The sequence below is a fragment of the Doryrhamphus excisus genome, linkage group LG8 (genome assembly GCF_037039965.1).
Source record: "Doryrhamphus excisus strain RoL-2023G ecotype Guam linkage group LG8, RoL_Dexc_Guam_v1.1, whole genome shotgun sequence".
NCBI classification, from domain to species: domain Eukaryota; kingdom Metazoa; phylum Chordata; class Actinopteri; order Syngnathiformes; family Syngnathidae; genus Doryrhamphus; species Doryrhamphus excisus.
Window position 1 is genome coordinate 6,277,924 of NC_136364.1, and position 26,367 is coordinate 6,304,290.

Here is a 26,367-nt window from a genome sequence, read left to right on the forward strand (position 1 = left end):
TTGGTGTTAATATGTTAATAGACAGTTGAGTCACAGATCACAATGTGGCTCATTTTCTTGGAAATGTTTCCCGAATTTTATGACGTAAATGACAGGTGTGGGTCTACGATTATACTGTGTGTGTGTGTGTTTCTGTGAATTACCAATTTTTAATGCTGTGAAAGGCTACTTTTAAAAGGTATAATTTCAATTAGAATTTTTTAATTATTATTTTGGACTTAGTATATGAACGCTCAACAGGCTAACGTGACACATCCGGTTGCTAGCTTCGGTAGCTTGGTGCTAACAGCGCGAAGGGACAGTTATACTTCACGAAACTGTCCACGATGTCTGGTCTAATGTGAATCATCTCCACTGTGGATACTTGTATCTTTTCAGCCGGTGTGCCAGTGAGTACCAGCGTCCTTCCCACTGTATTTCGACTCGTAGTTTGTTTGATTTGATATAACGGGGCCGAGGCCTTAAGGGTCAATTTGTCAGCAGCATCACACACAAACGTCCGTTAGCTGCGGTCGCTAGCATCAGCGGAGTCCTTATATTTTCCCATTAAAAACGGATTCTATTGTTAAAAGTTACACATTCACCAAACGAGTCTGATTGTTGTTTGTGAGTCGAAATTTGGTGCGTACTGGTTAGCAGCGGGTTGATGCTGCCACACAGGCAAGGGAGGGTCGAGCGAGCGTCAAATGCAAACAACACAATATCTACTTCCATATTGGAAAATAATGACTCCGCGTTACTTTAGATTAAACGTGCTTGACCCAGACAGGTAAACTACTAGCTGTCTACTCATGGAGTCGTTTGCGTATACACTGATTCGCATCCTCAGATTCCAAATTTGTTCCTGATGCCTCAGGCATAAAAGTAGCTATTGGCTGTCCCAAAAGCCTCGTCTTCCACTTTCAAATCAACATTCGCATTAAAGGTGACTGTTGGAACACATCTGTCAGTTCCAGCTCTCTTTTATTGCCATTGTTAGTTCACAGCAAGGACGTAAGGTTGTGGTTGCACACTTGAGTTGACGCTCCGGAAAACAGCGCCCCCTGGCGCTCCGTCAGAGAACTGCACGTCAAATCCTGGCATAAGAACGACGTGCGATTTTCAAAATCTCAAATAACAGCATAAAAAGTCTCTCGATTTGTCGCCAGGGCCTGGGGGGTTGGGGGACGGGGTGTTTCAGAACACTTGCTAAATATAACTGAGGTGTTCTGTCCCATTTGGCTTATTTGGGATATATTATTAGATATATTACATAGATATATTAGATATTGTTAAAAACAAGTCACATGCCTGTATGTGTATTCATCAAAGAGCATGATACAAACCCTTGATACAAATTATTGTGGCCATTATGATGACTTCTTTAATACCCATGTGACATAACTGTGACATGCTTTGTGATGTTTGTACAAAGCAATCTAAAGAAATGACTATGAAGACTATTGAAATATTGTCACGGCTTCTAACAGGAGTCGACTGGAGAGACCACTGTTGTGTACGGTAAGGAGTATTGTTCCTATGTTACAATTTGATGTTATTGGTTACCAACCAAACGTGTGTTCCTGTAAATTGAAGTCAAAGTGTGACATTTTTTCTTTTTCTTTTGACACAAGTTTCTTTGAATTCAATAGTGTTTCTCACCTCCAAACCGTAAGTCAAAATGGAGTGCCACCGTATGGTCAAATAAAGGTGAGAAACTCTATTTAATTCAAGAACCAACATATGACAAAAAAGGAAGATGGTGTCTTTGGGAACCTTAAATGATCATTGATCCCTTCCATTTCCATACATCTGTAATTGTTATTAGCCAAAATAGAATTACAAAAATTAGAAGCCGCTGATGACATCATAGACGGGCGACTGATTAAAAAATCTATTCAGAATGTAGGACTCTCAACGTTTTAATAACCTGACAAAACGCGCCATATTGTATGCTAACCGGAGGCAAAATTGCAGTATAGATTTTCAAAGTTAACCAAAAACACGCTGACTGCTTTCTGCCTCGGTCATGACCAGTATACCCGACTAATTGTGAACAAAGCCAAACCCGTCAATTAAAGTCTTTGTAAATGAATAAAATACCCTATGCAATATAATAATATTGAGGCTTTTTTTCCTTTTTTCTCCCGTTGTAGGTTGTCATAACCTGTAAAAGTGGCTGTAGTTTTCAACAACAACATGTAATGAGCCATAAAGGGCTACCATGGCTATCTTATAAAGGGGCATAAATTGGGGCGGCTGGAAGAGAGGACGTACTGTGTTGGGAACAACACGTATCGGCCATCCTAGCTGTAGGTTGGCCAGAACTGGAGGATGACCAGCCTGTTCAAGCGCAGCAGTAGCAATGGAGGGTCCAGAAGTGGTGGCGGCAGCGACGGGCAGGGTGAGCTCAACAACAGCAGGCCCAACCGGCAGGTGCGCCGCTTGGAGTTCAACCAGGCAATGGAGGACTTCAAGACCATGTTTCCATCGATGGACTATGAAGTCATCGAGTGTGTCCTGCGTTCCAACAACGGAGCCGTGGATGCGACGATTGATCAGCTTCTGCAGATGACCATTGATGGACAGGTTTCAAACGACAGCTCAGACTCTGATGACAGCATCCCGCCAGAGGTCAGTGGAAAGCGTCTAAGGCAGGGGTCTCAAACTCAATTTACCTGGGGGCCACTGGAGCTAGGGTCTGGGCAAGGCTGGGCCGCATCAGGTTTTCCAAAAAAAAAAAACGCATTTATTAAAAACAGAAAAATATACAAACTTTTTCAGTGCTTTGGTTCCGATTTTCTACAATAAAAGCTCTGATAAAACATTCTACTGTTCTCAAATATCTTAACTTTTATTTTTCTGCACAAAATAAGATCAAAAATAAATAAACAAATCAAGAATAAAGAAAATCAATCAATCAGATTAATAATAAGGCAAATAATAAAAACTTAAAAAACCACATATAGTTGGTGGGTAGACGAATTATTTTTTTCAGATTAAAATGAACAAAGCATTATTAGAGCCCTGTAGACATGACAAAACACGACTATAGTCACATTTATACTCTTTTTATTTACAACATATTGCGCAACTGCAGCGTCTTGAGACACATGCTAACTCACAAACTAGAGAGCTAGCCACCTAAACGGTAGCCTTCAAGTTATTTCCTTTCAACTTAAATAGCCAAAAACTTACCACTTCCACACGGATAGGGAGGATAACTATTAACAGTTATTTAACCTTTAACATGAACATGAATCAAACGTAATAATTTTTTCTGGGTACATGATACCATACAGCATCCATATCAAACTTGCGCAGGCCGCACTAACATTAAACTTTCATATCAAGGCGGGGACCTCAAACTAGTGTCCTGCGGGCCGCGTGTTTGAGACCCCTGGTCTAAGGTCATCATCATTAGTTTGCAATAAAAGCAATTTAAATAACTCAACAAATCTAAACAACGATTTGAATGGTAATACTCGTTTACTGTCCCCGCAGATCCTGGAGAGGACTCTTGAACCAGACAGTTCGGATGAGGAACCGCCTCCTATCTACTCCCCACCCACATATGATATGCACATTTATGACAGAAAATTTCCCGAAGCCACACCAGCGCCCCCGCCAAGGTAAGTAGGAAGAATTGGACTCAGTAAGCGCACCCCTTGGCTAGGCTAGGCAGTTCCAACATCGCTCCCTCACTCCATTGGGCTTTTTTTATTGTTTACATGAAGACATTTGAATGGAGGAAGATGCTGCATTGTCATAGTCACCTCTTAAGGATATGTGTTCTTGGTAGAGCTAGCTATCACTCTACTGTTGCTACAGTTTTGGTGTTAGTATCGGTATTAGTTAGAATTATATCTCAAAGTAAACAGCTTCAATTACATGATGAATAAATATGAGAGGGAGGCGTGGCAGCATACAAAGTCTCCGCTAAAGGTGTGTGCACCTCCAAAAGCAAACAAATTTAATCGCTGTAGTATGGAGAGCCAAATAGTGCTTTTCTTGGGTTATTGTCATAAAATGCTAGCAGCATGAGAAATGTGGCAACCTGATTGCTGCAGAGCACAGCTTCTTTTCCTTCAATAACCTGTTACTCAATATTATTACCCAAATGTTGTTGTAATGTGTTTTTTTTTTTTTTACTTTGCCTCCCTCACAGATTTGAAGCCCAGCCGCCTTCAGGTCATAAGGAGGTCAGAGGTTTCAGAAACTGGAACCCTCCTTTGCTTGGGAATCTCCCGGATGATTTCCTGAGGATCCTGCCACAACAATTACAAATTATAAAGGTAAAAAAAAAAAACGATCATATTTAAAGACTCATCTGGTCTCCACAACAGTTGTAAGACTTGTGGAAATAATAAAGGATAACTAATCAATTACAAGTTACTAAAAAGTAGGGTTCTCAAACATAGCTAATTAATTTCATTATGTTAACATTTTTAATGTAATGAATTGATATGCATCATGGCAAGCCGCAGAGTAGAGATGTGGCGACCATAAGAGACCATAACATGCAAAGTTTGCAAAGCAATGGTGATGGCAAACATGGCAAATGAGTTTTCCCATCTCAAGCACAACACAAGAGTTGTGTACGACAAGTCTCTCATGAAGTGCTAAAACGGGTAAAGGTTTGGAGGTTTTTATACAAAACTATTATATCATTATATTGCGATACATTTTGTGAAACATGCTAAGGTCCGTATCGCCCACACCTAAAGGGGTTTTTTAGTTACGCAGCCTCGGCAAACTAAAACTTATCTAAGTATTGACATTAAAGGAGGCAGGTGAGACCTCATTTACAATGGATGCTGAATTATTTTGATTGTAACTGTTTATCCTGTTGTCCATCGCAGAGCACTCAAGGCCATCTCCCCCCACCTGGTTCGTCATCCTCATCTTCAGGCTCTTCAATGAACCACTGGACAGCCCGGTCAACCGCTCGATCTGGAGCTGCAAGCACCCCCGGTGGTACAGGTGCTACAGAGCAAGACAAGAAGCTAAAGCAGTATCTGGAAGACGAGCGCATCGCCCTTTTCCTCCAAAACGAGGAGTTCATGAGAGAGCTGCAGCGAAATCGGGACTTCCTTGTTGCCTTAGAGAGAGGTATGAGTTTGAAACATAGTGTGGGGCGGGTTAGTAAAAAACAGGTCTAATGTGGAATCAACCACCTTCAGCTTTTTTGCTCATTCCTGCATTGCCGAGTATCAGAAGCAAGACATTTAAAAAGCAGTTTTGGGACTTGTGGACCCAGAGTTGAGCATGAGCCACCACTACGCTAAAGGCTTTAGGCTTTAGGCCAGGGGTTCTCAACTGGTATCAACCTGGGACCCGCGTTCTCTATGGTCATTTAGTCGTGACACACTTTTACATCCATCTTATTTTTATGCGTCCATTCATCCAGTTTCTCACCTTATGTTGACCTTTACCAGATCTTCTGTACGTGAACGTCTTAAGATGCGTACAGAGCTCCCCAGGGGGTAAACTAGTTGCTACACCTCCATGTAGTATATTGTGTGTGCATTTAGGTATATTTATGGCTAAATATGTACCGGCATATTAACTTTGATCTCTGCATTTAGATCGCTTGAAGTATGAATCCAAAAAATCAAAGCTTGGTTCATCGAGCGTGGAAAACTGCGCAGGTAAGAAATAATCCCACACATGTATAAAATTACAAATCCATTATTACCTAAATAGCTGGCAACAAGTGAGTACCAAGGTCACAGTCTCCCACAACACACATCTGAGACAACAACATCCTTGCGGAGGAAGGGGGAGTGGCCGCGTGTGTCTTTGGTGTCATCATGGAGGAGTGGAAGAGCCATTTTGACTGTGGAGGTTCCATCACTTGTTGCCAGCTATGTAGTAAATCTCCGAAGCCAAGTATGACAATAATGTAATATGGTGAGGAAAAATACCATGGTTTTCATAGCATAAAGTTGAAATGTGAATAAAGATGTTAAGTGAAAGAAAAACAAATAAAGTTGTAATTTTTGGAAAATTAGGTTGTTACGAGAATAATTCAAAATATTTTGGGATTTAAATCATAACATCTACAAAAAAGTTTGAATAATTGGAAACAACAGAACAATACAGAAAAAAAATTAGTCTAACACTAAGAAGTATGCATTTTCACAAGAATAAACTTGTAATATTTTGTGCTTGTTAATGCAATATTTTCTCTGCTCTGCAGGGGGCAACAGTGAGGCGTAGGCGTTAGGATGAAGCAACAGTAGATGTCTTCCATTTAAATATAACTCATTCATTCATTCACTACCGCTTTTCCTCACGAGGGTCACGGGGGGTGCTGGAGCCTATCCCAGCTGTCTTCGGGCGAGAGGCACCCTGGACTGGTCGCCAGCCAATCACAGGGCACATATAGACAAACAACCATTCACACTCACATTCATACCTATGGACAATTTGGAGTCGCCAATTAACCTAGCATGTTTTTGGGATGTGGGAGGAAACCGGAGTACCCGGAGAAAACCCACGCATGCACAGGGAGAACATGCAAACTCCACACAGAGATGGCCGAGGGTGGGAATTGAACCCTGGTCTCCTAGCTGTGAGGTCTGCACTAACCACTAGACCGCCGTGCCGCCCTAAATATAACTCAACACTTAGAAAAAACAATAGACACTGAAAATTTGACTTTAAACCACAGCCATTATGCAAAATGTCCATTTATCAAATATAATGACACAATAATCTGATTATTTACGGATGGAGCAGCTCTGTGTCCAAAACAGACATTTTTACAGGCTTCTTGTTGTGTTGTTTTTGCCATTCACGACGTAACCCTCGTTAAAAGCAGAGCTCTACTCTCTTTGTCTTTATTGATTTTTCTGTTCTATATAAAAATGTTGTTTTATGAATGATGATGTATTAGATAAAGAAATTGTCCTAGTGCTTCATCTTCTCCGTATGCAACCTTGATGGATAACAGTTTGACAACCAAAAACAATAATCTAGTGCCCAGATTTGATATAGCGTTCATTCCCATGATGAGCGTTATGTAAACTTCTGAGCAGAACGCGTGGCTGTATATCTGTCTAGAGTACATCCCGTATGAGTACAATGTGTCTGTGTTGTTGTCTTTGCGCAGGGGAACCGTTATCTGCGTCTTCTTGGGAGGCCGTGTCAGACGATGCACTCTTCAGAGACAAACTCAAACATATGGGAAAATGTACGTATTCTGCTTCGGAATAGAAAGATTCCATATGTGTGTAGTAGCACTTTCATTCCTTTTCAGATGCTCACAATAATTTTTTTTTTTTGTTTCAGCCACAAGAAGGAAGCTGTTTGAAATTGCCAAAACCTTCTCAGAAAAGACAAAAAGAAGAAAGTCAAAAAGGAGAGCACTTCTAAAACACCATTCGTATCCTTACTTGTGTATTTCTGAAACATGATCAGTAAAGTTGACACATAAAAGGAAATGAATTTATTCATCTGGTGTAATCCACTGTTTTATTCTGGCGGTAAGTCTCATGTTGAGGTTTCTGACTTCCTGTTTGCTCATAGTTTGATGTCAATATTTGACGGTCACGTACGTAATCTTGCAGTATTAGCTTTTCTTAATTAAGGTGCTTACCAGATTGGGGACCGCTAATTCCACAGCCAATCTCCTTGACGATGTTGAAGGGAACTCCTGCGGTAAGAAATTCATGTCGTCTTTTTCCACCGACCAAACTACAGTGGTGTGAAAAAGTGTTTGCCCCTCCCTGATTTTTTATTTTTATATTTTTGCATGTTTGTCACATTTGAATGCTTCAGATCAGCAAATAAATTAGAAAATTCAGTTTTTGAATGAAACTTTTTATTTAGGGAGAAGAAAAAAACCTACATGGCCCTTGTGTAAAAAGATGATTTAAAACATATCTGGTGTAACACACCCGAGTTCGGAAAAGGTATATCAAGGTATTTCTAAAACGTTGGGACTCCAGCAAACCTCAGTGAGAGCCGTTATCCACAATCCATTATACACGTTCAAAACATTGAACGCTGGTGAACCTTCCCCGGAGTGACCAGCCAACCAAGAGGTCAAAAAAGACCCCACTACACTGAAAGACCTACAGGCCTCACTTGCCTCACTTGAGGTCAGTGTTAATGACTCCACCGTAAGAAAGACGCCGGGCAAAAACGGGCTGCAATGGCAGAGTTCCAAGACCAAAATAAGACATTGATGATCCCTAAGACCTTTGAGAAAGTACTATGTGGTCTGATGAAACAAAATCTTGACATCTGACGTAAAAGCAACGCCGCATTTCAGAAAAAGTTTCATCATACCAACAGTAAAATATGGTGGCGGTAGTGTGATGGTCCGTGGCTGTTTGGCTGCTTCAGGACCTGGAAGACTTGCTGTGATAAATGGAGCCATGAATTCCGTGTGTCTGCCAAAAACCCTGGAAGGAGAATGTCTAGCCATCTGTTGGTGACCTCTGGCTGAAAACCAAAACACACCAGCAAGTCCACCTCTAAAAAAAACAAGAAAAACAGTCCTGACCTGAATCCAATTGAGATGCTGTGGCATGACCCTAAAAAGGCGCTTTGTGCTGGAAAACCATCCAATGTTGCTAAATTGCAAGAATTCTGCAAAGATGAAATTTCCTCCAAGCCAAAATCAGCTGGAATAGATTTGTGTCCACACGATGTTCAACAGGATAAGCAGAAGATTTATCAGTGACTGAATAATCAAGGGCGGTCTAGTGGTTAGCGCGCAGACCTCACACCCTCGGGCATGCGTGGGTTTTCTCCGGGTCCCACATTCCAAAAACATGCTAGGTTAATTGGCCACTCCAAATTGTCCATAGGTATGAATGTGAGTGTGAATGGTTGTTTGTCTATATGTGCCCTGTGATTGGCTGGCCACCAGTCCAGGGTGTACCCCGCCTCTCGCCCAAAGACAGCTGGGATAGGCTCCAGCACCCCCTGCGACCCTCGTGAGGAAAAGCGGTAGAAAATGAATGAATAATCAAAAAGGATTAAGTAGTCCCTTTCTAACGAACCTCAAGTCCAGCCCAGTATCTTAATCTCTACAAATTCAAATTGTGTCCATGATCACCTGTATTTTGGAAATGTGTGACGCCAATGAACAAATCACACTTTAACGGGAGATGGATTCTGATGTTTCTGTGCCGGTCCCCAGAGGAAGAATGTCAATCTAGAAGAGGGGTCACTCAGGAAGAGAACGAGCAACGCAACGAGCCAGACTCATGGTAAGGACCTGTCTCCCACTCATCCCACACAGTCTTACATAATACAGTCTCTGGCTGACTTCAGCCTCCATTTTGCACATTTGATTGAATACAGTTTAATTTGAGCTGTTGGTGGCAGTAATGACATAGTAACGCATGCTAGATTAATTGCCATAGGTATGAATGGTTGTTTGTATGTATGTGCCCTGTGATTGGCTGGCCACCAGTCCAGGGTGGACCCCGCCTCTCGCATGAAGTCAGCTGGGATAGGCTCCAGCTCAACCCCAGTGAGGATAAGCAGCATAGGAATTAGATGCATGGATGGGCATTTGGAAGTGCATTGTTTGTGTTTTGTAGTATTTGTGCATTGCATTGTAGTTAGAACGTTATGCTAGTCAGGTTCTTAAAACTTTTTATATTGATAGACATTTGAAGACATTTGTACTATATTTGTACTGTGCATCTATCCGTTTACCTGCATGATGCTGTACATCCTGGAAATGTGGGAAATTCTGCTCTTCCATGAGAAAGATACTTGTGGTGGAGTTACATACACTTCCTGTATTTTATAATTTTATAATGCAGATGTTGACTTTTTAGTAACAACACGGTGAACCAGGACTTGATGGGTTGATCCGTGTAAGACGGGGCTGTCCGCATAAGCCACTGGTTTTGTATACGTTGTTTTGGACCAATCATCCAGTGATAAAAGAAATGATCTTCTGCATTTCAGATCCTCCCAGTCTCCATGGTATCATGGTTGCTTCGGTTGAATGAGAATCGGTGATGGCCTCGCCCAAAAACCAGCCAACTGAAAGCTCTGCTCCCCTCCTTCCCATCCTAAGGAGAGAAAAGCGGGCTCTTCTTCTTTGGATGGACTGTCAATTCTTATGTTATGAAATACAGTATTCCTGTATTGTTTATGTACCATTTTAAGTGTAAAGGAAAATGTATTAGTCCCTTCTTTTTTTTTTTTTTTATGAACCGCTTCCTCAATACCTCTCTTTCAGGGGTGCACTAGCTATAGCGATGTATCTTTTGTTACTTGTTCAGTCGTATACAGTAGCATTTTTGTGTGTTTGAGACTCTGCATCCTCAGGTTGGGCATTATAAATCCAAAACTTGGAAAGTGCCCCTTTCTGTACACTATAAACCGGTGGCTTTCAAAGTGAAAGGCGATCCTTCCTGAGGGTATGCAGCTTTAGAAAAATCAAGACAAAATATATTTTTAAACCTGCTAAGCTAATGGATAGTTTTGTTTTTGTTCTTACAGTGAGAGAAACATGTTTTGGGTTTTTTCGTCAGTATCACCTTTAATTGTTAAAAGTACCACATTGTGTTTTATCTCCTTTAAGGGAGGCTCACCGTCTTACATTTTGACAATTCCCACAGTAAGCCATGTGAGGATTTAGTTTCCCCCTCCCTCCCCATATTGTATTTCTTGTTTCAACTTTATTTTTCATGTATCAGAATATTCCGGTCATGGAAGCTGAAGCCGACCAGAAGTAAACATAAAGTTGGCAACAAGTTCAGTGGTTGATTGCGATCCAAACGAGCACCTTAAGAACGGCTGAAATTAGGGATGGCCTGACACCACTTTTATATGACTAATACCTTTGCTATAGTAATATATTACTGTAAATCTGCTGTTTTTTTGTCTTTCATTCAATTCTCAGAAAATAGGCCGTTTGCTTCTTCACCATTAGTAGTACGAAATATGTGATAACCCAGGTAAAATGTATAGCATGCATGTACCACACTAGGTTTTGACACGTTTTTGTCTTTATGCTTCACTGATTTTCAGGACGCGTTCAGATTTTTGCACTTTGTTGGGCAGACTTTGAGTTGCAAGTTTAAGCTGCAGAAGCGCTGCTTCGACAGTCAGCCTGGTCTCAAAACCTGCAGCAAAGCCAACAGAAGTTAGTATGTTATGTTTAAGTGTAACATTGGTACCAACAACTGCGAAAAAAATGCACAAAACCAAAAATTCTGGATGTTGATCATTCATGAAGGTCCAGCGACTTTTGAGACAAACCAATGTTAGGTGCTGGAGGACAAGCAGACAAGAACAAACGTATGGTGACTTCAACCCAGACCACATCAACCACAGGGAACAACTTGCTCGATCTGCAGAAGATCCTTAAAAGCTCAACTATCAGCCTCCCAAGGGTACAACAGTCCCAAAAGAGACCATTATGGAAGAGCCAGCCAAATACCAGGTACATCATAATCAGAATAAAACAATTTATGAATACAATATAAGACAGTATAAACATTCACAGTGGGGGTGAAGTGTCTTGCCTATGGACACGACTGACTCTGGCTGGAGGGGGTGATGATCAATCCGCCACCCTTCCAGTTTCTGGACAACCTATCTCCTGAGCCACTGCCACCCATGTATGGTTTGGATCTGCAACCAAACAGGAACAGATTACAAAGTTCCGGCAACTCTGCAGAAAATTGAAGCCGACCTTCCCTCCATGTGACCTGTATCGGTCCAGGGCCAGGAAGCGGGCAGGAAACGTGGCTGCAAACCCTCAGGTAGGCGCTACAGAGCACTGCATACCAAAACAGTTTCTTCCCCAGGCCACCATGACACACTTGAACCTGTCAGTGTTGAGCAGTTGAATGTAAATACCACCCCCCCCCCACTAAATGTAGAAACTTGAATTGCACTTGACAATTGTCATATTATCATCCCTTTTGCACATCTTAATCTTACGTTTTATTTATTTCTCAGTGTTTGTGTATAATTACAGTGAGAGCTAATTTTAACCAGAGGCTAATTTCTAGTTTGTGTAAGCATACTTGGCCAATAAAACTGAAAGATTTTTTTTTTTAAGTAAAAAGCACAAATAATGAACATTTTGGGTCTCGACCTCTGTTTTGTTTTGTGTGTAAGGAGTACATACGTCAATAATTACTAACTCTTGTGTGTTTTACATTGCATCAACTGAGGAATCCACGCCAAGGTGAACTTAATAGTATTGCCATGGTAACGCTAATGACGTTAGAAATCCCGCCCACACATAGGCTCCTCCCCTTAATGAAAATAGCCTGCTTCCAGTCGAGAAGCCATAAAAGTGTACACTGTGATTTGAATGACTGCACCTGAAACGGTTTTATTAGACAGAACAGTACCGGGCAGTGAAGTATTGTAGTAGAAGTCATATTTCAAGAAGGTTTTGCGACAACTGGGCTCTCCGCACAGGACTACTGGTTTGACGCGGAGGGATATTTTCTGACGGGAGCTCACGTTGGAAGTGGAGGAAAAAGGCGCTTTCTACATCCGCATCGTCACTCTCGAAATAATCCGTGTTCTACCGTCGGTGCTTGACTTGTCTTCTCGGCCTCTGCTTTTATTTAGATGGCAAGCTTCCCAGACTCTATAAGCGAAAATGATATAGGTAAGTAAAGTCCGACGTGTGCCATTTTTTGTGTGCGCCTGAAGGCCCCGAGTCTCTGCTAAACATTGTACGTTTTGTCATCATGCCCGCCGCCTATCAAAACATCGTGGCTTCCGCAAATATATATATTGTATATACCATAATGGCGGAGGCGAGTCGTTAAAAATGCTTAACGTCTGAAAGATAAGGTATCGTGGGTTTGAAAGGGTTTTATACGACATAGACGTATTTCCAACCAAATCCGTCGCCTTCACGTAGCACAGCGCGTCACGTCCTACTTCTTATCGTAGGACAAGAATGTGTGTCCATTGCTGCGAATTGTTTGCTTTATATGCGCATTTCCTTCGCCGATGTAAAGTTAAATACACGTTTTAAAATATTGTGGATGTAAAGATCAATGTCACCGTGTCGGACCAGTCCCTCCCCCACACTGGTGTCAAGTAATGGCTTGGCCACTCTCTCTGCTCAATGACGTTTCAGCATAGTCGTTAGAATAACGATTAACTGCACTTGAATCAACTCACAATAACGTTTTGTTTTTTTGTTGTTTAGTAGCTCGAAAACCACAGAATGATTGACTTATGTTATGTTTTCATAGAGAAGCCAGTGAAGCGGGACTATGCTGTGACTGTAAAGTGTAAACATGGAATCAACGTGGATTCTTAGCATTATTAGCTGCCAGGTGATTTAGTACCGGTTGTTTTTGTATTGAGCACAGATACCATGTATGACTGCACTGTGCTGGTATGTAGTATGCTCAAGTTAAGTTGGGTGAGTTTGAATTGCATAAGCCGCACATACTGTATTTCTTAAATAGCATAACAGCTTCTCCTCCTGGGCTTTGTTGTATTCGTTTTAATTTTCCATTTGGTTTGGGAGAGCAGATGCTTCCTGGGCTTCAGTGTCAAGGCTTTTCCCTGGTTTAAGGGAGACATTTCATGTCTTAGGATCTTTTCAACTATGGCTGCACCATATTGGTAATTAGTGAGATATGCGATCTGGGTGTCTAATTTTGCGATAACGATATTATTGCGATATTTTTTTGTTCCCCCTAGAAATATAATCTGCATGAGCCATTCATTCATTCATTTATTTTCTACCGCTTTTTCCTCACGAGGGTCGCGGGGTGCTGGAGCCTATCCCAGCTGTCTTGAAACTTAATAATTTGACCCAATTAGCAAGTTAGCATCGTACTCAGTTCCATCTGGGAGCAGCGCCGTAACTTTAACAACATGTTTGATGAGATGCTTTATCTTGACGTGTATTTTCCCTTTTATTCCAAATCATTTCCTGCATTTATTTGTACCCAGCATCATAAGCCTTTAGCTTCATTGCTAATCCAAAGCAAAACAGGGCGGGGTAACAGGGTAGGGTAACAGTATGGGCGGGGCAAAAGGTTTTCCAAAAAAAACGCATTTATTAAAAACAGAAAAATAGACAAACTTTGGTTCTGATTTTCTACCATAAAAGCTCCGATAAAACATTCCACTGTTCTCAAATATCTCAATTTTTATTTTTCTGCACAAAATAAGATGAAAAATAAATAAACAAATCAAGAATAAAGAAAATCAATCAATCAGTAATAAATAAATATAATAATAATAATAATAAAACGGCAAATAATAAAAACTTAAGAAACCACATGTAGTTGGTGGGTAGACAGATTATTTTTTTCAGATTAAAATGAACAAAGCATTATTAGAGCCCTGTAGACATGACAAAACACGACTATAGTCACATTTATACTCTTTTTATTTACAACATATTGCGCAACTGCAGGGTCTTGAGACACATGCTAACTCGCAAACTAGAGAGCTAGCGACCTAAACGGTAGCCTTCAAGTTATTTCCTTTCAACTTAAATAGCCAAAAACTTACCACTTCCACACGGATAGGGAGGATAACTATTAACAGTTATTTAACCTTTAACATGAACATGAATCAAACGTAATAATTTTTTCTGGGTACATGATACCATACAGCATCCATATCAAACTTGCGCGGGCCGCACTAACATTAAACTTTCATATCAAGGCGGGGGCCTCAAACTAGTGTCCTGCGGGCGACATTTGGCCCGCGGGCCGCGTGTTTGAGACCCCTGACCTAAAGTCTTGCCCAAAGTAGCTTATCGCATTATTTTGCAGACAAACTAAAAATGACTCAAGCATTTCAAACGCTGCATTTACTTGCATTAAAACACATGAATATGTTCATGTGTATTTTTCATGCAAAATGGAAACTGTTTGATGCAAAAGCTTTGACAAAACCTTAACATCTACATTCAGTTTTGTACCTGGAAAAATACAATCTTTAAACTTAAAGTGCAGTTTGAAGCAGGAGCTTTGCCGTTTTGTTCCTATAATATAAACATTTTTATACTTCCCATTCACCAAACTGAAAAGACCCCACGTATATGGGACCCTATGATTTCTGCATTCATGGAATTGGCCACAAAAACAGACATTTTGCGCCGAATCTTGAGGAGTTGATATAATGTGAATGAAATGCTGTCCTTGTGAGGATGAGGAACGTTTGTGTGGGGAAGTGCTATGTTCCCTGCGGGCCGCTCAACCGTGGCCGAATTTCATGACAAACACTAGCTTGACCCCTAGCGAAATATACACGCCTAAACAGCGACCCGAAACGCCGGGTTTGAAACTCCTCTCTTACGGAGTGTGGATGGAAGCCAGTAAGCTTAGTTTAGTTTAGCAGAGCATGCTAGTGCAGCCGATAGGACTTTCCGATGAAACAAACGGCCCGTGAGATGTTTTACATGTCTGAACACCGATTGGTTACAATGCATTTGTGTTTTTACAGGTAAGGCTAAGTTCATTGGTGAACTCCTGGTGCCTGTTGCTCCCTTTGACCAGAAGTCGGGGCGCGAGGCGTGGACAGTAGCCTTTGCGCCCAATGGTTCTTACTTTGCGTGGTCTCAGGGTCATCGTATTGTCAGGCTTATTCCCTGGACAAAATGTCTGACAAACTTGTAAGTGATGAAGTTTTAAACAACACAAGTTTAATTCCCCCCAGAACTACTAATCGTGGTGGCCCTTGTGTTTACTTTCTCATTTTTAGTTCTATGAGCCAGGTCGGAGAGGGCACCAATGCTTTAAGCCCCCGACACTTTTCCCGTCAGAACAGTGATGGAGGCCAGCTAATACAGGCGGCGGGCGATCCCCGAGAGCACACGATTGACTGTGGCGACATCGTCTGGGGTTTGGCCTTCGGCTCGTCTGTGCCTGAGAAGCAGAGCCGCTGTGTGAACATCGAATGGCATCGCTTTAAATTCGGCCAGGACCAGTTGCTGCTGGCAACCGGGCTCAACAATGGTCGCATAAAGATCTGGGATGTTTACACAGGTAAGAACAATTACAACATTTTTACCGTGCAAAAGACCTTCTGCTTATAATGTTGACACTGTCGGCAATACAGGGTGACCCAAAAAAAACGGGCCCCAGCTCTAATTAGGCCCCGTTTCTTAGTGTTTTGTCTGAATGAAATGAAATGAAATGAAACTTTGGTCATAATTAGTTTATTATTTTCAAAACATCACATCGAAACACTAGGGTCTTTGGCCTTTTTTTCTCCGTTCTGCAGCATATGTTCTAGATGGCCTCCATTTAGCTCCGTGCATTTCTTGAGGCGCAGCACGAAGTTGTCCATGACGTTCTTACAGACTGAATTGATAATGGCTCTCATCTCCTCCCTGATGGCCTTCTTGAGTTCCGTAATGGTTCTGGGTTTCCCTGCGTAGACTCTGTCCTTAAGATAGCCCCAAAGAAAAAAATCAGGGGGTCTTAGGTCACTCAAAATCAGTCTTGAGACTGAACCCTCCGAAGTTCTCTTTCAGCCAATCGCGGGACATGTTTGAAGTGTGAGAACTTGCTCCGTCTTGCTGGAAGCAGAACTTGCTCATGAGCGATGGGTAGATGGTCTGGAGTTCATTCTTGAAGGTTTTGAGGACCTCCACATACCGCTCCTTGGTGACCGTCACTGCTGCGGCAGATTCTCGGCTGTTGGCTTCTTGGGACGTCCCGAGTGGCTTCTCACTGGCAGCATTGAGGTTCTCCCATACTTCTCGAAGTGGTCCACCCAGTTCTGAATTCTGCTTTTGGATGGAGCCTTTTCACATTCGAACTGACGCATGAAACTGTCCTGGGCTTTCTTAAACGAGCCTGTCTTGTAATAAAATCTAACACAGTGTATTCTTTGTCCCAGCTCCCACTGGGGTCTTGGTGTACTCACGGTCGTTGATTCTGCCATGTCCTGTAAAATAAGGGCAATCAGTGACTAAATAATGGCGATATCACAAAGTGTACAGGGGCCCGTTTTTTTTTGGGTCACCCTGTACAGTGGAACTGTCAACCAACTCATCAACTTCTGCTACGCTGTGCTGTTCCTATCATTTAAAAAGTGCCAGCTTCAGCCATTGTGGACATGCTGTATGTGGTTGACTCCTTTTGTTGAGGAAAAAAATCAGTCCATTTATGTCAATGTGTTGTAGTATGCTTAACCTCCACATTATGGCTAAGCAGGGTGAAAAGGCTACAGCAACATAACTACTTCTAGCAACACTTGCAGTAGTCAAGTCATAGTGTAAAATTACAGCAGCAGCTCAATATAAAATATGAAAACAGACGTTTGCACAAATGAGATAAATCTGAACAAAGTCCCAAGTAAATGTGTAAGGTGCGATGGTTATTATTAGTTTTGATTTTGATTCATGTTAACAATCACTTATGCAGATGTGAGGCAGCCAGCCTGAAGGCCGTAGACTGAAACAGGTTCCCTATTCCATATTGCCGTTTATTTTTCTCTTGACATGTTTGTACATACTAGTTTTTTAATGATTAATGATGTTGGGCTGCATCTTTATACACACTGTAGTGTGAATTACTTAATGACTTACTCCATGTTGGAGTTCCACAATCATATAATCAAATCATCACAATCAAATAAAAGACACTGCACTTGACGTTTGCACCAGGGGCGCACGATAAATATTGGCCTAGGAACGATGACGTCAAACCGATAACATTAGAAAATAGCTGAGATAACTGTTGATTTAGTACTGATGTCATATTTGGTAAGGGCAAATGGAAAACAAATATATAGTGCATCCCCAGTTTGCACGCATCGTTATTACATTTTGGTTGCATTTTGCAGGAAAGCTGCTGCTGAATCTGATGGATCATTCCGACATAGTCCGAGACTTGACCTTTGCTCCAGATGGCAGCCTCATGCTGGTCTCTGCATCCAGAGACAAGACCCTCCGTGTGTGGGACCTCAAAGATGATGGTATGTACTGCTGATACGGTATATGTCAAACGCCTATCTTCTTTTTGCATTTTTGGAGGTAATTTCTGCCCAGCATCCTGTGCAAAGGTTTTCCAGCAAATAACCAAGTCCCACATGCTTGGGCTTCAAATACTTCCTTTCCTGCAATCCAATACAAATTAATTTTTAACCTTTTCACACTTACTTTTTTTGCACTTTACAATAAACTGACCATAAAAATGCCAAATACCAGAAAAAAGACAAACAAAATGTGTTTTTTCTTTAGGTAACATGGTGAAGGTTTTGCGGGGTCATCCAAACTGGGTCTACTGCAGCGCCTTTTCTCCCGACTCGTCCATTCTGTGTTCTGTGGGAACAGGCAAAGCTGTACGTATACACATTTCTCCTGGTTTACTGTGATTGCATTGATTTGCTAGCTTATCGGTGTGCTGATGCTTGTGAATAGCTATGCTCAATCAACCAAAAAATGGAATGAAAACCCATCACGGCACTGCTATCTTTTTTCCACACTAGAAACGACTACGCTCTGACTCAAAACTGACTCGCATCTAAATCTTGTTTGATTTTGTCTACTGTGGGGGAAATGGATCTGGTGTCCTGAAAGTTCCAATAAGAGCTTTTCTTAGGGTAGGAATCTCAGGGTACCTCACAATACAATAGGATTGATTCTCGGCTCATGATAATGATGGTATCTTCATAGCGTGAAAACAAAAACAACATTTCATAGATATTTTCAACATAATATAAGCAGGGCAGAAACGGTGACAGTGACACTATTTGAGTGCAACATGACTCTCAACAGCGCTAGCAGTGACTCGCATGTCTCGCAGTCGTATCACAGGGATATTCTGCCAAGCGAGTTGAATGGAAAGCCGGACTCGCCTGTTCCTTGAAGGTAGCTCAGTTCGAAAGTAGCTCTATTACTATGGTAACTCATAACCTAGTCCCCACCAGGTTATGTGTGTAATGTATTTTAGTGAAACAAATGTCACATTCTGACAAAAGTCCTCATCCACACTAAAGAAAAGCCCGAGTCAGTCCCACCAGTGAACCTCATAGCGCCGTTCTTCCACCGTGTCATGTAAAATGGTGACTCGGTGATCAAAATAAAAATAGTGGTGAGAGCGCATCCTATAGTTTGCCGTATCGATATTTCATCATCATCCAATTTCCTTTCAATTGCAGTGTGGGAAACGGAAGTATGAGTAGGTAGTTTTAACTAAAACACAAAGCAACAAAAACTCCAAAAGCTCCTAAAAGGTGTTTAACAAAGAGTTCATTCATAGACGGGCCATCATAAACCTTGCAATTGTCAAATGAAGCAAATCAAACATGGTAGTAGACGTGGTGGTAGCTTTGACAGGCTGTGTGTCCCTACAGTGTGTGTGTCTTGCTCTCCCTGTCGCAGGTGGTGGCAGAGCTCAGTGTGTGATTGATTTTGAAGGGAGCGCCGCGCTGACATTTTGCGCAGCCGGTGTAAACCTGGGACGCACATTGCCCAAAGGCCCGGCCAGGGGCAGCTTGGCACCTGACCCGCAAGGTCATTCTGTACGTAGGTGCTGCTCCGTGTCTGTCTACCTCTGCTGTCGCAGTTCCTCCTATTTATTTGATTAATTTTCATCTTTAAAAAAAAAAAAGATCATTAAACTGGTCATTTATTATTCCCTCTGTCCACCCTCTCACCACCACCTATCTGCTAAACCCACAACACACCACCCTTACCTTTTAAGTGGTAGCTTCACCATCTACTGCATCCACATCTTCTAGTCATTTGGTCAGATGTATTTAGTTATTATTATTATTAGTTGCCTTCAGTGCCACCCGTGTAGCCTCACACTCACAATAGGCAGCCGTCGGGGCTTTTGCCATTGACTTGGTACAAAGGCTGTGTTCACAGTTGTATCACTGAACTAAAGGCGTGCCGTGAAAACGCATCAATTCCAGTCTGATTGGTGATCTCCGTGGCGTAGTACATACACGGTGGAACACGTTGATGTTGACATCCGATTGGTGATCTCCGTGGCGTAGTACGTACACGGTGGAACACGTTGATGTTGACATCCGATTGGTGATCTCCGTGACGTAGTACGTACACGGTGGAACACGTTGATGTTGACATCCGATTGGTGATCTCCGTGACGTAGTACGTACACGGTGGAACACGTTGATGTTGACATCCGATTGGTGATCTCTGTGACGTAGTACGTACACGGTGGAACACGTTGATGTTGACATCCTGTCTACTGTAGTAATTACAATCAGCAGAATCAAAATCGAAACTTGACATTTCTTGCGCAGTTCCTCGTGAATGTAGTCCAGGGGTGTCCAAAGTGTGGTCCAGGGGCTATTTATGGCACGCAGCTGGTTATTTGTTGGCCCGCCGTAATTTCTCAAGAACTAAGTCAAAATATTAAGAGAAAAAAGTCACATTTTGATCAATAAAAAGCAAAAGAATGCCACACATCTCAAAGTGTGCATGCACGTTCCCTTGTGCTGCTGCTTCTGCTCTAGGAAATGAACTTATCACTCACGTTATTACGATCATTCCAATTTGAAACGGTTGTTTTACTGCAGTTCATCATTAATTGCGGTAATCGTTCCATCCCAAGTCATAGTATTATATTACGAAAATGTATGAAGATTATTTTAGGAGAAGTTGAAATATTTGGCAAAACATCGGAGCAGAGTTCATGCTAATATGTGTTGCTTTACAAAATATCAAGTGTCCCTTCATCCTTTCGTTTTGAAGTACGAGGGACCTCACTGGAAAAGTGTGGATACCCTCACTTGGGCGATAATGAGGAATTTGACAATTCCAGACCCCTGTCGACATAAACAGACTGATTTTTCATAGATTAGGTTGACAAAAGCGCTCAACCGTGTTTGACCAGAACAGGCCCACACAGGCTCGTCCGTGCTTTCTGCTATGATTTGCCACACGGCCGTGTCTGTGCTCTGCGTCGTGTTCACATTGGATGTGCTTTAAGTCCGCTTTACACCAGGTTCCGGGTTTATCGTATGACCTACAGAAGTTCCATTTTAAGCGCGGCAAGTGTGAACACAGCCAAAGAAAGGCGTACCTCGCACGTTCAGAGTCTGTGGTTATTGTGATGACTTCATCCACCACGCAACGTTTTCTTTTGGCAACCTTCAACATTCCCAATCCATCCATTTTTGAAAGTCGCCAATTTCCATGCTTGTAATTAATTCAATGATTGAATTGGTTAAATAAAATGTAATGAGCATTTTAGATTGCCTCTACTAGCAACTAGCCACACACCCACACAAAATGTCCCCAAAACAAACACGGTGAGGTGCAGAAGTAGCATATTTGTAGCATATTTGTAGCATTAGACCTTTTCCCCCAGTTAAAAAAAGACTGGTCATAGATGGCTGCTAAAAGAAAGATGTCAACTAAATCTTTGTGTGTAAGTGTGTGTATGTGTGTGTGTGTATGCTTAATGCTTTTGCCAGAGGTGTCAACCCTTTGGCCATAAAATATTCTTTTCTCTTGCAGTATCTGTCGTAGGCTTCTGCCGGAGGTGCGAGCCTATTGTAAACAGAGAGAACTAAAACTCTGAAAGGGGAAACCAGTGGAGTAACATTATGTTACCTTAAGTTACTACTTGTTTCATTTTCTCTTTTTTTTTGTTCAATGACTAGGAGTAATGATGTAGCTTCTTAAATATTGATAAATGAGTAGTGTGTAGAGTTAAATGATGTTGTAGTTTTGAAATGTTAGCCATGTTGTAGTGTGAAGTGACTGTTAATATGTTTCATAGAAGTATTGCAACATGTAGCCTTGCTTCTTGGTTTTAAGTTATTCATCTGCATATTAACACCAATTATCTATAATTGCTCCTAATTGAATTGCTAAACTATGTATGTGCAGACAGTCATGTTAGGGGTAAAAAAACAAAACGTCCATACTGATTTTAACATCACTATTCTTCATATTGCAGGTGTTCTTATGGAACATGGATAAGTACACGTTGATCAGAAAGTTGGAGGGGCACCACAATGACGTGGTGTCCTGTGAGTTTTCACCAGATGGGGCGCTTTTGGCCACCGCCTCCTATGACACCCGGGTCATTGTGTGGGACCACCACAAGGCCACCATCCTCCTGGAGCTGGGGTAAGACCCGGATGATTTGGACGCTGTTCCATACTTTTGAAGTCATGCGGTCGAATCGATCGTGAGATTATTTATTTGACGACGCAAACCTGTGTTGTTTTTCTTTCTTCGTCTTTTTCCAGTCACCTCTTTCCTCCTCCGTCACCGATTTTTGCTGGGGGGTCGAATGACCGTTGGGTGCGCTCCCTGAGCTTCTGCCCTGATGGCCGCCACATTGCCAGCATTACTGACGACAGGTAAGACATCCATTTCCTTTCGCTGGCCGTGTCTGCATAACAGACATCCTCAAATAACCTTGGGAATTGCACGCGGCCTCACTTCTCTTTTTTTTTTTTTACTTCCTGGTTTCTGTATTTACAGTCTCCTCTGTGGTTAGCGGTGCAGTCATGTCCCATGACCAAGTTAATGTTTTCTTAAAATGTTTACACAATTCCCTATTGTTTGAGCAAGATCTGCCAAGAAACAAAAACCTTGACGAGGCCAAAAGATGACGAGATGAAGTCGAAACTAATGTGGGTGGGGTCAATGTCTCAGTGTCAATTTTAAGGAAAACTTACATTTTGTCCATCATCCACAATCCACATGTGAGACATGAACATATGTCTCTCCTTTCTGTGCATTCTAAAGATATAAAAAGGGGTAAAAAGATGCAGCTAAAGTTAGTGTCCTTGTTTATAGTGTGGGTATTGCACACTTGGTTGTTGGAACAGTTTATCTTTATAGAGGCTGATAGCTGAGGGAAGGAAAGATCTGAGATATGCGTCCTTCACACACCTTGTATTCTGCGTTATCTTATGGATGTAAAAGGATTCAATGTTGTGGTTGGTGTTTTTCATAGCGGGCTTTGTAGGCGGCGTAGGTGTGTCTGTTTTTGTTTCTCCTGAATTGTAGACGCTTCCAAATAGAGCTGTCCTACCTAGTCTTTGAGCATGAGGTGCCGAAGCCAGCTCTGGCGAGGGGCGATATGTCTTCTAGATTAGAGCACTGCTTGGACGAGAAGTGAAAGGTTTTCTATACTAGTGCTGTCCTATCTAGTCATTCTACAGCTGTCCTATCTAGTCATTCTACAGCTGTCCTATTGAGGCTTTGAGAACACACTGACAAAACATGACAAAATCTACTTCATTGCAAACACCAAAGGTTGTCAGTAGCAGCCCAGGTTGTTCAGATTATTTAGTTGAACATTCTCTTCTGTGGCGTCTCTTCAAGGTTGTTGCTTGTCTCGGTGTAAACATTTTTAACACAAAACAAAACACAACAATTCCAGTTATGACCGTTGGCGCGCTGTTCAACCGCTGGCCTCATCTGATCCCTCAGCGTTTCCATGCGTGCAGCAGAGAAGCTCCACCGCCGCCTGTTGTTTTGACCGTCTTGAGCCCACAGGGAGCTACAGTATGTGGCTTTGTTTGGATAGGTCACATGGCTGTCACAAGGTAGCTATTTATCAAGATGACCGCTGGCTGACCGAGCAGGAACTTTTATTTGGACGTGAAGCAGGGGAAGTTCCATGAAATGAATTTTTTTTTCTGGCAGATCACTTTGGCCATGAGTTTCAAGTCATCTGATTAAATGAGCAGATCTGTTACAGACAACAACTGTAGGCCCTGTAGGTCAATGCTCCATTCTGACATAAACCTGTACTGCCGAAATCCTTTTTTGGACACAAGTAACACGAGTGTAACAAGTATAAATGTACAAGTACTCGTCACTGAATCATATTGTAAGACAGGGGTCACCAACCTTTTTGAGGCCGAGGGCTACTTTGTGAGCACTGATGAGCATGAAGGGCTACATGACCTGTTTGCGGTGAACTTCCAAAGTGACAAAACTGCACGGATCACTTTTTAGTAATCAGAACAAAAGGAATAGTAGTAGTAACACTATGTGAAGCGACTGCTCACATATCAATGTTCATTATTTTCCACAATAACGGTAACAAAAACATATTTTTTAACAAGAAACATTTATTTATGTGCTCACATATTTGAAAGTCAGAGGGAACACCTTTCTGTGATTTTTTTTTTTTCACCTGCCTAGTGAAAAAGTCCTTTGTTTGTCCAAAGCTGCCTTTAACAAACGGGCCCTTTCCGTCCTTAATGCGCTGCCGGGTGGGTAGCTCGCATTGAAGGGTTCGTGACAAGTTTTGAAGTTTGAAGTTTTGGTATTGCAACAGTCGTCCCGCAAATAAGACACATACATTTTTCTTCAAAATACGTAAAGAAAAATTCTTCCTCCCAATCACTGTGGAAAATGTAAGTCCTTTTTCGCTTTTCTGCCATGTTTTTGGGGGCCAAACTGCACAAGTAAGTTAACTCCTCATCACCGCTGCACTATATCAGAAAAGTGGTGAGCGGACGCGTGCGCACACATGAACTTTGACTTGAGGTAAGAGTTTGTTATAAAATATTTTTGTTTTAATTTTTGATGTTATAAGACAATTTAAAAAATACATTAATGTAAGCAATTCTGATTCAAAATTTAAAGCACAAAATAACTGATAATTTGTGACCTTAAGTGGTCCACAGCGTTGGTGACCCCTGTCGTAAGACAATCCATGAACAGATGGAATTGGAGTTAGCGCTGGAGGCTAGGAAAGGTGTTTACCCAAGCCACGTCTAGATAGTCCCTAACCCTAACCAGTTTACCAGTACAGGTTAACTGGTGCTCACTTGACTCCACGTTCATAGGCTCGTGCTTCCATAGCCAAACAAACTTTAGAGTCACAGCACACAATTATGGTGTGTTCAAGGACCAGTGAAATCTCAAGCATAAAGACATAACATGGAAATTGTGATCTTTCTGACAGAATGCATGTATGCTGTATATTGGACCTAGATTATCACATATTTCTACACTGGGACTGATTTAACCACAACTCTTGTTGACTAGCTGTTTAGCTTCCTGTGTAGTAGTGAATAGTGGTAACTGAAGCCACATACAGATGTTGCTGGAGCTTACTGATGTGGGACAGCAGTCACTTATTTATTCTCATTTTCATATCATACTGCAATATGTATTTCTGCCGCCTCCCCCAGCAGGTTCCACTGTAGATGGTTTTGACCGATTGTGTTTCCTTCCTCTCCATCAGACTGGTGCGTTTCTGGAGTATTGAAGAAAGAGCTCCTCAGGCCGTGGCCTCCCTGTCCAACGGCCTTTGCTGTGCCTTCTCTCCTGAAGGAAGTGTCCTTGCCGCTGGGTGAGATGATGTGGACACATATCGGAGGGGGGGGGGGGGCACACATCTCCACTCTTCCGTGACCATCCACTGATTTCCATGGATTTGCTGCCGTTGTCAAACATGTCCATGTCGTTTCCAGGACTCGGGACGGTGGCGTGCACTTCTGGGAGTGTCCTCGTAGCACTGCCTCGCTGCAGCACTTGTGCAGGATGGCGCTCAGGCGGGTGATGACAACGCAGCAGGTGGAGTCTTTGGCCATTCCCACACCGCTTCGTGACTACTTGTCCTACAAAGTCATCTGATTCTTCTCCGCCGGTCCAACCCCGCATCACGAAAAGACGGAAATAAACACTTAGTCTCTGTTTTGCTCTTTTTATAAGATCTCTGAAGCCCTTAAATAATAATTTAATTAGAATCATCCTCTCCAAATTCCCAGCACAGTGTCCCAGATGTTATTTTGTATATATTTATTTTTGTAATTGCTTGTTAAACTGCAGTATGCTTGAGTTATCATTGCGCTATCAATGCAATCCTGAAGGTCAACTTCTTCCCCCTCTTGTCTCATCAGTATCTGCATCCATCACCACTTTTGTCCTTGAAGTATTCATCTCTTCACGCGCTTTCTGGGATTATTATCAGTAACTACACAAGCAGTCTTAATCTTTTCCTCTGACTTGAAATGGCTGTTGCACTTAAGTACAAAGAGCTTTTTGCGGGAATGTGTTTTTTTTTTCTGTTTTCTTGTGATTGAGATGATGCGTGTGAGTTTTATGTTTGGGAATGTTTTGTGAATATTTAACACTGTCACTTTTTAAAAAAAAAAACAAAACAACTTTGATTAGCACTAGAACATGGCAGACCCAGACACTCTTTTATATGGTATCCACCAACCAGGCAAAAAGTTAGAGCATATCAATCAACCCAAGCTGTTTTTGAAATGGGCCTATTGAGGGCGGCTGTAATGCTTTTGATTTGCTCAGTAGCGTCTCACATGATCCATGTCTGACAGAGGTTGGAAGTGTTGGCTCTGTGTACAATTTGCTGCAAATTCCACGTAAATATGAGTGTGTGCAGAAACGCACTTGTGTTCATCATGCAGAGCAAAGACATATCGTCCATTTAGTGTGAGCCAACATAAACAATACCCCCCTGAAACTGCTTTGCA

General features: G+C 42.0%; 2 protein-coding genes across 4 annotated transcripts; both read left to right on the forward strand.

The window, feature by feature from the left end:
• The first annotated feature begins 219 nt into the window (after positions 1–219).
• Positions 220–10,784, forward strand: cuedc1b (CUE domain containing 1b). Of its 3 annotated transcripts, XM_058080496.2 has the most exons (12): positions 247–381; positions 1,470–1,500; positions 2,136–2,613; positions 3,484–3,611; positions 4,148–4,274; positions 4,842–5,091; positions 5,568–5,630; positions 7,097–7,177; positions 7,276–7,369; positions 7,586–7,644; positions 9,137–9,206; positions 9,919–10,784. In XM_058080496.2, coding segments are annotated over exons 3-12 (1,173 nt in total). In that variant the 5' UTR covers positions 247–381; positions 1,470–1,500; positions 2,136–2,313; the 3' UTR covers positions 9,920–10,784. The 3 variants fall into 3 exon arrangements, with proteins under 3 accessions (XP_057936478.2, XP_078648817.1, XP_057936479.2); XM_058080495.2 differs by lacking the exon at positions 1,470–1,500 and having other exon boundaries at positions 220–381; XM_078792691.1 differs by lacking the exon at positions 1,470–1,500 and having other exon boundaries at positions 246–389.
• Positions 10,785–12,274: 1,490 nt separating this feature from the next.
• Positions 12,275–26,031, forward strand: wsb1 (WD repeat and SOCS box containing 1). The gene is made up of 9 exons (XM_058080494.2): positions 12,275–12,592; positions 15,409–15,577; positions 15,667–15,950; positions 17,758–17,889; positions 18,155–18,255; positions 21,852–22,024; positions 22,147–22,260; positions 25,113–25,220; positions 25,342–26,031. Exons 1-9 carry the CDS (start codon positions 12,553–12,555, stop codon positions 25,502–25,504), a joined length of 1,284 nt encoding a protein of 427 aa, XP_057936477.2. The 5' UTR covers positions 12,275–12,552; the 3' UTR covers positions 25,505–26,031.
• The last annotated feature ends 336 nt before the right edge of the window (positions 26,032–26,367 follow it).